Source organism: Cibotium barometz, chromosome 56 (genome assembly GCF_041138505.1).
Source record: "Cibotium barometz isolate CiBa-2024 chromosome 56, ASM4113850v1, whole genome shotgun sequence".
Classification (NCBI taxonomy): domain Eukaryota; kingdom Viridiplantae; phylum Streptophyta; class Polypodiopsida; order Cyatheales; family Cibotiaceae; genus Cibotium; species Cibotium barometz.
In genome coordinates this window covers 7,369,912-7,382,275 of record NC_141101.1, presented here as the reverse complement: position 1 = coordinate 7,382,275, position 12,364 = coordinate 7,369,912, and the positions used below count along the sequence as shown (strand labels likewise).

The 12,364-nt window shown below is 42.0% G+C and overlaps 1 protein-coding gene across 1 annotated transcript; it reads right to left on the bottom strand.

The window, feature by feature from the left end:
- Nucleotides 1-11,189: 11,189 nt before the first annotated feature.
- LOC147606848 (uncharacterized) lies at nt 11,190-12,021 on the bottom strand. The gene has a single exon (XM_086791407.1). The coding sequence runs from the start codon at nt 11,948-11,950 to the stop codon at nt 11,267-11,269; it is 684 nt and encodes a 227-aa protein (XP_086647533.1). The 5' UTR covers nt 11,951-12,021; the 3' UTR covers nt 11,190-11,266.
- Nucleotides 12,022-12,364: the final 343 nt, after the last annotated feature.

Genomic DNA, 12,364 nt, shown 5'->3' with positions numbered 1-12,364 from the left:
GCATCCTACATCTACCAGTGTATTCTAGTTTAATCAATGATTTTCTAGGGAGAATAAGTCATGGTGTTGACCCATTGATGTGTGTGTGGGTGAGCCGTTTTTGTGTAACGTTCTTCCTTCCTTTGGCACTTAAAAGCTTGACAAAAGTTCTATTTTATCATGTGTATATTATTAAGAATACATGTGTTGTTAATTTTAATAATTCTAATTGTCAAAATACACGTGTGTCAAATTTATTAGGTCCATACATACATGTAGCACCGCCGTGTGCTTAAGAATTGAGCCTTTCGGCAAATGCAAGTGCTTTTGCTTTTAGGACCAAAAAAAATGGTTTAAAATACGTGATTAATGATTAATATTGCGGGGTTATGACGGCTGAAAATTGACCAATTAGTGTGAAGGTCCATAAGCATGGCAGCAAATTAGCTGTCGAGCAGGAAGTGCTTTCTAAACTTGCCCATGAAGTTCTCATACGAACTGGACCTTGCACTCGAACAAATAGAGACGGTAGCCTTGGAGCTTTGCTTCTTGTCAGCAATGGGGCTATGCGCATGCGCACTCGCTAGTCTGCTTGGAGAGCTTCCGGCCCTCAGGGTCCTTTCGATCTTCGAGAAAGATGGCGGCAAAACTCTTGGCCTGATTGCGATCACACGAGCATCACAGACGGTGGATTGCGAATCGGACGGATGAGGATTGATCTGTGCGTGTTGATGGGGCGCAGATGCCTTCTCTGTATCGCCCACGAGATTTGATCGACGCGGATTGATCTGGGGCGGAGAAGCCTTCTCTGCATCGTCCACGAGCTTTGATCGATCAGAATAGCTACCCTTCTGGCTTAGTATTAACCAAGGTTGATCAGCAACGGGCTCCAGCTCATGGGGGGCAAGCGATGCTCCGTCTGCAGCAGGAGGTTGAAAGAAGAAGGCCGGCCTTTGAGAAGACGGGCCTGTGAAGAGAAGGGAGACGATGAGACGAAAGACGTGCAGCAGCAGAGAGCCGGCAAGGATGGCTGCGAGAGGCAGGATGCGAGTGATAAGCAAGTGCAGGAGGCTGAGAGAAAAGCGGACAACTTCTTCCACGAAGTGTAGGAGGGCCTTGATCCTCATAAATGCAATTTGAAAGAAGATTTGAGAATGACAGGAGCAGAAGGCGATAAATGGCGAGAGAGCAGGTACTGTAGGAATGCAAAACCGTCCTCTTTATATATGGGAGGACAACGGCAGAGTGAGTCTCGAGTCTCGAGTGCGCGAGAGGGAGAGAGAGAGAGAGAGAGAGAGAGAGAGGAAACTGCGGTTGGTGGACTTGGTCAATAACGTCGCGCAGCTCACAGCATAGGATATTAGGATGACCTTGCTGACTAGATAGCCACTGGTTTTGGTACCAAGGAACCTTTGGCTGTTTCCTTTTTGGCTTTGCCCTCATCAGGTTCCCCCTCTCTCTCTCACTCTCTCACACACACACACGTCTACCAAAGGAGAGACAAGAAGGCCAAACTTACAACACATGGAAAACATAGAATTTTTTTCCTACATGATCATGTTTGGCTTGCCCCTCAAGGCAAAGTTTACACACATCTAGAAAACATGAGAAGAGAAATGAAAAGGGGAAGGTCTTCCGCAACCATTCTCATGGATAGGGAGTCTCCCCCATCCATCTCCTTGCCTACCCTTCGAGAACGGGGAATAGAACTAGTTTAGTCTCTCAATTCATGTTGGAAAAGATCAAGGAGCTGCAACTTAAAAAGGTTCCCCAAGCTCCTAGGATTACTTAAATAGAGCGAGCTACAAACTAGGTTTTTTTAGCATTTCTTTGTGGATGTGAGAAGATTACAAATGCTAAATGGTGGTTACATTTTATGACACTACTAGACAAGAACAAGACTATGTATAGGTGAGGTCTTCATTTCATAATTAACATTGGTGGATGTATCTATATAGGAAGAGTTTTAAGCATTTTAAATAGTATCAAAGGAAAAAATCACAATGATTTCCTATCACAAACACATATTTGATATCTACTTATATGTTTCAGTCACTACTCAAGTTCATGAATAGACCGATGTTGAGGTATATGTGCATTTAAGTAATACGTATGTCTACTGGCCAACAATATTATTCTCATTGAACGTCTCAATGTTGTCTTATACTGAATTTCAAGACCTCCTCAAAAGTTGCCTCAATTTCTTGTTGAACCTAGAGAGAGCCTACACAAGTTTGTCTACAAAAACAAGAGATCATATTTAACAATTTCAATATGCAAGAATAGACAAGATTCAGACGTTAGTACGAGAGAGAGAGAGAGAGAGAGAGAGAGAGAGAGAGAGAGAACCCATTCCTAGGGTTAACAAGAGCTACTAACATTATCTTACATCAAGGAGTCAAGGTAAATACACCAAAAGGTCATATATTCAAGTTATAAAAGCAATAGTGTTCAAAGCTACAACTTGGACGGGCGCTCGTAATGGTGTGACGGAATACTTATGGCGATTCTTACTTCAAGAGTGTGTGGTAGTAAGTTAGGATGAAGTCTCAAGTGATGTACTTCAATGATATATTATGAGAGTAGTCACACATTGTAATAGCATTAGGCCTCTTATGAGCCTAAAGTGCCAGTCCGGCCACAGTTTAAGTAAGTGTGAATACTTATGGCCATGTATATAAGTGAATATCTCTCATAACACAACATACTCTCCCATTGTGCAATTGAGTCTTGCTCTTGCTAATCTCTCTCTCTAATGCACGCTAGTAGTGAGTGTGTGTGAGTGATGTAAGGTGAGAGGAGGGACGAGTACACGTAGTGCAACGCGGCGGTGTGACAACAATTGCGGGAGGTGCCGTGGAATTACTTCTCAAGGAGTTGTAGAGCTTGGAGACCTCGAGGGTTACGAGCTCGGCCATTCGAAAGTTCCTCAACGACATTTACGGTTCACCAGGTAATCTCTTGTTGGATATGTTTCAAGGGGGGTTAGGGTGAGCCATGAGAGAGAGAGAGAGAGAGAGAGAAAATAATATTAACGTCTCCAAAAGGCCAAAATGTCCTATGAGACAAATGCATCATTGGAAGACCATTACAAAAGCCTTTACACTCATATACCCTTGCAAAATCCTTGTTGTTGTAGGAACATTTACAAGGCTAATATTAGCAATTATGTTAGGAAGCACTTTGCCTTACGGTTCATTTCTCTCGTTCCATAAATTTTACCTCCCATTAATCTTCCTCAATATAAATCAAGGTACTCAGTTCGTCTCTCTTCATGCAGTTTATGCTCTTACAATTTGGGGATTATTTGTTTTTCACTTTTGGGGATTATAGGGTAGCTATATTATTCCCCTTTCACATTAATTTTATAATTTTTATTTTCTAAATTATAGGTTTACCAATTTCTACAAAATCTTGATCACCTTGGTATTACAACTTAAAACTTTTGACTCCTTCTAAGACCTCACAAGACCATGAATTTTTTCATGTATTAATTTTTCTCTCTCGTTTGATAGTGATTTATTTTTATTAATGTATCCATGTGGAGAAGAAGAAGAAGAAGGGTTGGAAAAAGACCTTCTTGTATGTAAAGGTGAAGAAGAAGAAATAGAAGAGAAAGGAAAACTCTTAAGAGCTAGAATATTGTCTTCTTCTTCTTTGGCATGCCAAAAGACTCGAACAGATAGAATATCTTCATCTTCTTCTTCTTCTTCTTCTTCTTCTTCTTCTTCTTCTTTGGCATGCCATAGACGAGAAGAGATATAAAAAAAAGGGAAACAAGAATAAGAGCTAGAATATCATCTTGTTGCTTTTTTCTATTCCATATGATTGTGTATTATAACAAGAGCATGACTTAGGAGACCAAGTGATGTCTTTTTTGAAGCTCTCTATAATGAGTGAGTGTGAGTAGGTGACCCACGTGTAAGGGATGGCATTTGCACCATTTGTTGGATCTTAGAGCATGAAGCTAAGCTTTTTGGGGAAATGGATTAGCTTGTTGCACCCACATATGGGATGACTAGTATTGTCATGGACTAGAAGAGATAGAAGAAAGAGGAAAACAAGAATAAGAGCTGGCATATCTTCTTGTTGCTTTTTTCTATTCACTACAACATATTGGCCAGATACCGAGGCTAATCACCCGACGGTTTGGGCAGATAGTTTTTTGGTGATCAACTTTTTGGTGCAATTTGTGAGGCTCGGTATTTTGGTCGAGTATCAAAGTCGATAATAGGGCTCGTTATTATAGTCGCTAATAGCCTCGGTATAAGATTCGGTATCAGAGTTGGAATTAGGATCAATATTAGAGTCGTTATGTGTAGAAAAATGCAAATTTATTTGCATGTAGAAATTTGTGAAAAAATAGAATATAAGCTTAAAACTACAAAATTATTTGAGAATTACATTATTTAATCCTCTCGTTCATCCTGTGCCAAGTCTAAATGTGCAAAAATGTCTATATAGATCAGCTCTCTCAACTCAATAATATTTCTTCATCAATGAATTCATGATTATTATTTGATTCAGAGTAAACTTCAATTGAGGTGCCATGTATCGGAATTTCATCTCCTTCATTAACGTGTTCATTATCAGCTTGTACAAGCTGCACTGCATCATTATGATCAAGTACGTCATTAGGACATATAACTTCGACATCCTCATTCATCGTTCTCTTCATTCTTAACATTGGTCATTTGATAGTGTCGTACTTATTATCGAAGTATCCATAGGGCCATGTATAAGCTCTTTGTCTTCATAAATTTTCTTGGAACGAGGAGCAACTTCAATAATGTTATTTGAATGCCATGTCATTAGCTTAGAAATAGACTTGCACTTGAACATGTGTTGAATGCGAGGGATTATTGGAAAGTGTCTTAGTGTTTTCATTGGGGTAGTGGCTCCTTGTATATCTTGTCCTTACCTATCTGAACCACACTTGGGACACTTATCTAGTTCTGCATATTCATTTCAAAACAAGATGCAATCATTGGGAAATGGATGGATGCAATTGTAGTCCATTCCTAAACTCCATAAAAAAAATTTAGCCTTATCTCTTGAAGAAGGCATCTTATTTCTCTTTGGTAAAATAGTCTCCTTTAATCACCTACAAAGACATTGAACATCATGGTAAGAACACAACATTGTTTCAAATTAATTAGATAGGAGTACGAAATGCATACCTGAACAATTCAGTAACACTTTTTTCACTCCACCCATAAATGGATTGTAGATTCAATAAGGCAGGTTTTAAGCTTTGATATTCGAGATCCATCATACAATGGAGTGATGGCCTCTGCTTTCAATGCTTCTTCAATTGGGTCAGGTTTTCCACTATGGTCTTCAAATAGAGAGTCGATCATTTCGTCCATTTTTGGCGCATTATGTGCATATTGTGGTTCTTCTTCTATGTTGGCGTTTGTGTCACTTCCCTCGTTATCTTGTTGATCTAATATGTCAACATATTCATCGGGATGGGGTATATTTGTAGATAGTGTTGTTCTAGTGCACCTTCGAGTTGTAGGCCATAAGATGTTGTACTCCATATCATTACCGGAGTCCTATAAAAGTAAAATTGAGGGTTAAGCACCCACACATGCACAATATAACATGTAACATACACACCCGCATAAACACGAAAACACACGCACAAACACACAAACAAACATACATACACACATAAATACACACACACACACACACACACACACACGTGCATAAACATACATAAGACGCACAAAAACACACATTTATGAGAGAAACTCACATATGAGTTATGTCGCTCCACTATTTGATCTATGAGCGCTGGATGATCAAATCGTCCATGATCTTGAACATGTCGCAGTGTCATTCGTCGCTCCCTTCTCACGGTCCACTTGCATTCATTACAAGGGCAAAGGATTCTTTGAGAAAGATAGGCATCGCGCCCAACCTGACGCTCTTTGTTAGATGATGAGGATGTGGGCATGATGAAGTTGAGGAGTGAGTGTGAAAGGACCAAAGGGAGAGAGAGAGAGAGAGAGAGAGAGAGAGAGAGATTTGATGTTCAAAGTGTGCATGCATTTTCACTTGAAATGTCATGTCATCATGTACCATGACTTGTACCAAGTCCGTTACATTATTATGTGAAATTATCGGGCATCCGTATTAGGGTCAGTATATGAGTTGGTATCTACATCGAGATTTGGGTCGATAATACCAACTCTAATACCTACGCCAGTACCGACTATTCTCACAAAGTACCCGAGGCTAATTATGACTTTGATACCGGCCCAAATACCGACTTTGGAGAATTTTAAAAACTGGCGGCGGCGGCCATATAACGTGTGTGGTATAGTGAGTTTTTTATTATTTTACAAGTGTGTGGTAAGCCACCCTTCTCCCCCCTTCCCTGTCCCCTCTCTCTCTCTCTCTCTCTCTCTCTCTCTCTCTCTCTCTCTCTCTCTCTCTCTCTTTGTCTTCACCGCTCCTCTCTCTCTTCAACCTTCTCTACCTTCATTTCTCTTTGCAGGTACTGATGTTTTTGGGCATATGTCCTTGTTTTTTTTGTTTTGGAAGTTTGGTGTTCTTTTTTGTTTCCACTACCCAAAGATAAGACTCTCTACCTCTCTCTTCACTCTAATCTCTTTTTGGTTTTGCTAATGTCTTTTTGTGTATGGTTTTGCATGTTTTTTCTTTCTCCCGCTTCCTCTCTTTCCACTCTCCAAAGGTAAGAATCTCTCCCTCTTTTTCTACTTTCCTTGGCATCTCACTCTTCTCTACCTCTCTCTCCACTCTAGCCTTTTATGGCTATGGTTTTATAGGTTTTTGCTTCCTCTCTCTCTCCACTCTCCAAGGTATGCTCCAAATCCACTCTCTTGCTCTTATTTTTTTTCAAGTTTCTTTTTTTTTTGGGCATAGCCATAGATGCCCATGGCCTAAACATAGAGGAATGTCTCTATGCATGGAGTCATGACTATGGCCGTGGGCATGCATGCATGCCCATGGCTCTATGCATGCATAGAGCCTAAGATCAATGCATGTCCATGGCTCTATGCATACCCATAAAGCCTAATAATGGAGGCATGACTATGGCCATGGGCATGCATGCATGCCCATGGCTCTATGGATGCATAGAGCCTAAGATGCATGCATGTCCATGGCTCTATATTGCATGCCCATAAAGCCTAAGAATGGAGGCATGGATGCCCATGGATCTATGCATGGATAGAGGCATATGCATGCATGATTGCTCTATGCATGCATAGAGCCATATGCATGCATAGAGATTAAGAATAGAGGCATGGATGCCCATGGCTCTATGCATGCCCATAGAGCCTAATCACGTGTCTAAGCCACAAGCATGCCTACTAATCACGTGTGGTTTTATCTAGATCATATGGCTGTCCCTCTCACACTGACGAGGAGTATCGGGCATTTATACCCCGCAAGACTCCCGAGCAATAGCATAGAGCATCTTCTAAGCTCAGAGTCTCTATTTCCACATCCACTTTGCGAGCTTTGGCCTCTAGGTCTTCAACGTCCGTCTCTTCCTCAGGACGGAGAGATCAAGAGTAGAAGTCATGGGGATGTTGTGGTGATACCGGTGCATCTCTTCCTCACGACGGAGAGATCAAGAGTAGAGGTCATGGGGATGTTGTGGTGATACTGGTGGGTCTCTTGCTCACGACGGAGAGATCAAGAGTAGAGGTCATGGGGATGTTGTGGTGATACCGGTGCGTCTCTTCCTCACGACTGAGAGATCAAGAGTAGAGGTCATGGGGATGTTGTGGTGATACCGGTGCCATCGATCCCCCTACTACACAGTGACCTTCTTCGTCTCCTGGATCTCATGTCTCCACATTTGTACAGAATACACCCTAGGCTAAACCTTCTCGTCCCGCAGTTTTGCAGCCCATCTGCCCATCTATTGAGGTTACACCCACCCGCACCCCATATCGCATCCTGTGTAGCGAGCTTCCACAGGGCTACTCATATCTTATGGATGATGAGGGGAGCATCATCTAAAATGAGGATGGGAAGAAGGTTTTGGGCTAGATGCATGATTTGACAGTCTCGGCCTTTCGTCATAGTGTCATGCTCCCCTGGAGGAAGCAAGATAAGGGGAGAAAGGATTATGTGATCTCCACGCTTCACCGGGAGTTTCCCGTACCCTCCATGTGGTGGATGACTGTTTCTCCACATCCTACATGAACAAACAAATGAGGGATTTCATGAGCCATCGTCGAATACGAGGTTCATGATGCGTATAGGGAGGCAAAAGGGAAGACAAAGAAGAGTGGAAGATTATCAAGAAGGCATTTAGACATGAGCTCGAAAAATGGAAGCAACAACTTGCTACGGCGAAAGCGCGCTTAGAGGCAGGCTCATCTTCTCACCTTGGCAGTGGCAGTTGGGGAAGCTTTAACGAGGATTTCATAAGTATTTTCAACTTGTATGCTAAGTTTTTTTTTAACATGGCATAATAACACGTATTAATATCTTTCTTTGTAAATTAAGTATATTAGGCGTGAGGCCACTCCTCGTGAGAGAGGGTATGGTAGGAGGCCCAAGGCATAAAGTGACTCGTCTCTCACCAAGCTCCTCAATCGTAATGAGAGGAGGTACGTAGTATCTTTCTCTATCTCTTTCTCTTGATGTGGTCAATGTAGTCTCTTGTGCTTCCTCTCAAGTCTTAGCTTGATTTTGTTTTGTAGGAGGATATTCCCGGGCCCTTGGAAGCCGCTTTGAAATCACTTGTGATGAAGAAAACCAGGAAGAAGATGCGGGGGAGCAAGGGCAAGATATGGGAGATAAGCAAGAGAAGGATGCTAGTGGATGAGGAAGATTAGTGTCAGCCGGGTCATCTATATCAGCCCCATTTTGATGCCTCTAAGGGCTTAAACCCTTTCTTTTTGATATCCCAAACTTAATGTAAAGATTGATGATCAATACAATTCTTATGTGTTCGTCTCCAATAATTGTATTTTTAATATGTTCCAAATATTTACATGTCCTTAGATGGCTGCAGTCATTCTAGGACAGTCTAGGTAGTGAGGGAGGATGGTCCCCCCTAGGGCCATCCTCCCTCACTGCCCAAAAAAAATTCCTGTTCACAGAGTGGGTATTTAGCTTGGTATCAGAGTCGGTGCCAGGGTCGGTAACAAACTCGATATAAAAGTCGATATTAGCGTCGATGTTATCGGTGAGGGAGGATGGTCCCCCCTGGGGCCATCCTCCCTCACTGCCCAAACAATTTCTTGTTCACAGAGTCGGTATTTAGCTTGGTATCAGAGTGGGTGTTAGAGTCAATAACAGAATCAGTAGAAAAGCCGATATTAGTGTGATGTTATCGTTGGTATCAGAGTCGGTGTTAGAGTCAATACCAGACTCGGTATAAAAGTTGATATTCACGTTGGTAAAAAACTCACTATCAGACTCGCTATAACAGTTGATATTCAAGTTGGTATGCTATCAGACTCGGTATTAAAGTCAAAAATTTAGTTTGAATAGTGACTTGAATATCGACACTATTACCGACTCTATTACCGATGGTACTATCGACCCTATTACCGACAGTACTACTGACCGTATTACCAACTATATGTTACCGAGGCTAATATCGAGGCTACTACCAACTCCGCCGCTATGAATCCTAAAATTTGCTAAGTGTGATATCCTTGGTGCTACGTCGGTATGTGGCTGATATGTTGTTGTGTTTCCATGAAGAAGAAAAATAAGAAGAAGGGTTTCCATATGATTGTGTATTATAATACGAGCACGACTTAGGAGACCAAGTGATGTCTTTTTAGAAGTTCTCTATAATGAGTGAGTGTGAGTGCGTGACCGATGTGTAAGGGACATTATTTGCACCATTTGTCGGATCTTAGAGCATGAAGCTAAGCTTTTTGGGGGAAATAGATCAGCTTGCTGCACCCAAATATGGGATGACTAGTATTGTCTTTGTGTTGTTAAGATCCTCATAGGGGATATAGAAATGCTTGTCCAAAATACTACCATTTTCCCATTTGTCATGAGAGTTAGAAGATTAGGTTATGGACATCGAAAATACCTTTGAAAATGATGCCTTTTATAGAGAAATCACCGAAAATACTACCATTTTCCCATTTGCCATCGCTTTCTTAGACATAGGAGTAGGTAGAAACCTGATGTCCTATGAGACTTGGATCTCATTAGGGAAATGAGTCCTTGAGCCTATAAAGGCATTAGTGCAAACTGTTTAAGGACTGTATAATGAAGGTGAAGGATTTGTAAAAGCTTGATTTCCCATGGAAGGATGGAAGGTAGTTTTTTATCAAATCTAGAGGAACAATGCCATAAGAAATTATGCATGGAAGAGGATAGATTACCAGACATGATTCTAACATCACTTTATATGTTCCAGTGCCGTCTTATAAAAGATAGATGCATGTTCAAGTCTGTAAGATGGTAAGGCATCTTACCATCGGTTGGGCAGGTGAAACCGTGTTAACCAATGAAGTAGTTAACAACTGTATTGGTCTTGGGATATGTTCAACATGGGAACACACTCAAATATTTTGAGCACATGCAATTGAAGGGTGTTTTTCGAAATGCTCTTATGTGTATTTACAGCTTGAAAGCTTGTGCTAGTAGAAGAGCCACAGAGAAAGGCCCAAAAATACATGCAATCATTGAAAGAGAAGGGTAGCTGGAAACACGCAAAAGAAAAATTCTAGCTTTAGCTTTACACTTGTATGCCCAAGAGCACAAAAGTGGGCTAGAAGCTCATAGATATGTGTGCTAAATATGCCTTGACATAGGATGTGTTTACTAATCTTCCAATTCAAGACCTTCAATTTCTTCCATCTTACACTACTATCTTCCTGGATTTAACTCAAGTGTTCATCGCATCCTACATCTACCAGTGTATTCTAGTTTAATCAATGATTTTCTAGGGAGAATAAGTCATGGTGTTGACCCATTGATGTGTGTGTGGGTGAGCCGTTTTTGTGTAACGTTCTTCCTTCCTTTGGCACTTAAAAGCTTGACAAAAGTTCTATTTTATCATGTGTATATTATTAAGAATACATGTGTTGTTAATTTTAATAATTCTAATTGTCAAAATACACGTGTGTCAAATTTATTAGGTCCATACATACATGTAGCACCGCCGTGTGCTTAAGAATTGAGCCTTTCGGCAAATGCAAGTGCTTTTGCTTTTAGGACCAAAAAAAATGGCTTAAAATACGTGATTAATGATTAATATTGCGGGGTTATGACGGCTGAAAATTGACCAATTAGTGTGAAGGTCCATAAGCATGGCAGCAAATTAGCTGTCGAGCAGGAAGTGCTTTCTAAACTTGCCCATGAAGTTCTCATACGAACTGGACCTTGCACTCGAACAAATAGAGACGGTAGCCTTGGAGCTTTGCTTCTTGTCAGCAATGGGGCTATGCGCATGCGCACTCGCTAGTCTGCTTGGAGAGCTTCCGGCCCTCAGGGTCCTTTCGATCTTCGAGAAAGATGGCGGCAAAACTCTTGGCCTGATTGCGATCACACGAGCATCACAGACGGTGGATTGCGAATCGGACGGATGAGGATTGATCTGTGCGTGTTGATGGGGCGCAGATGCCTTCTCTGTATCGCCCACGAGATTTGATCGACGCGGATTGATCTGGGGCGGAGAAGCCTTCTCTGCATCGTCCACGAGCTTTGATCGATCAGAATAGCTACCCTTCTGGCTTAGTATTAACCAAGGTTGATCAGCAACGGGCTCCAGCTCATGGGGGGCAAGCGATGCTCCGTCTGCAGCAGGAGGTTGAAAGAAGAAGGCCGGCCTTTGAGAAGACGGGCCTGTGAAGAGAAGGGAGACGATGAGACGAAAGACGTGCAGCAGCAGAGAGCCGGCAAGGATGGCTGCGAGAGGCAGGATGCGAGTGATAAGCAAGTGCAGGAGGCTGAGAGAAAAGCGGACAACTTCTTCCACGAAGTGTAGGAGGGCCTTGATCCTCATAAATGCAATTTGAAAGAAGATTTGAGAATGACAGGAGCAGAAGGCGATAAATGGCGAGAGAGCAGGTACTGTAGGAATGCAAAACCGTCCTCTTTATATATGGGAGGACAACGGCAGAGTGAGTCTCGAGTCTCGAGTGCGCGAGAGGGGGAGAGAGAGAGAGAGAGAGAGAGAGAGGAAACTGCGGTTGGTGGACTTGGTCAATAACGTCGCGCAGCTCACAGCATAGGATATTAGGATGACCTTGCTGACTAGATAGCCACTGGTTTTGGTACCAAGGAACCTTTGGCTGTTTCCTTTTTGGCTTTGCCCTCATCAGGTTCCCCCTCTCTCTCTCTCTCTCTCACTCTCTCACACACACACACGTCTACCAAAGGAGAGACAAGAAGGCCAAACTTACAACACATGGAAAAC

What these genes read in the sequence shown, in the direction of transcription:
- LOC147606848 (XM_086791407.1), bottom strand. Translation starts at nt 11,950, where the DNA reads ATGAGGATCAAGGCCCTCCTACACTTCGTGGAAGAAGTTGTCCGCTTT.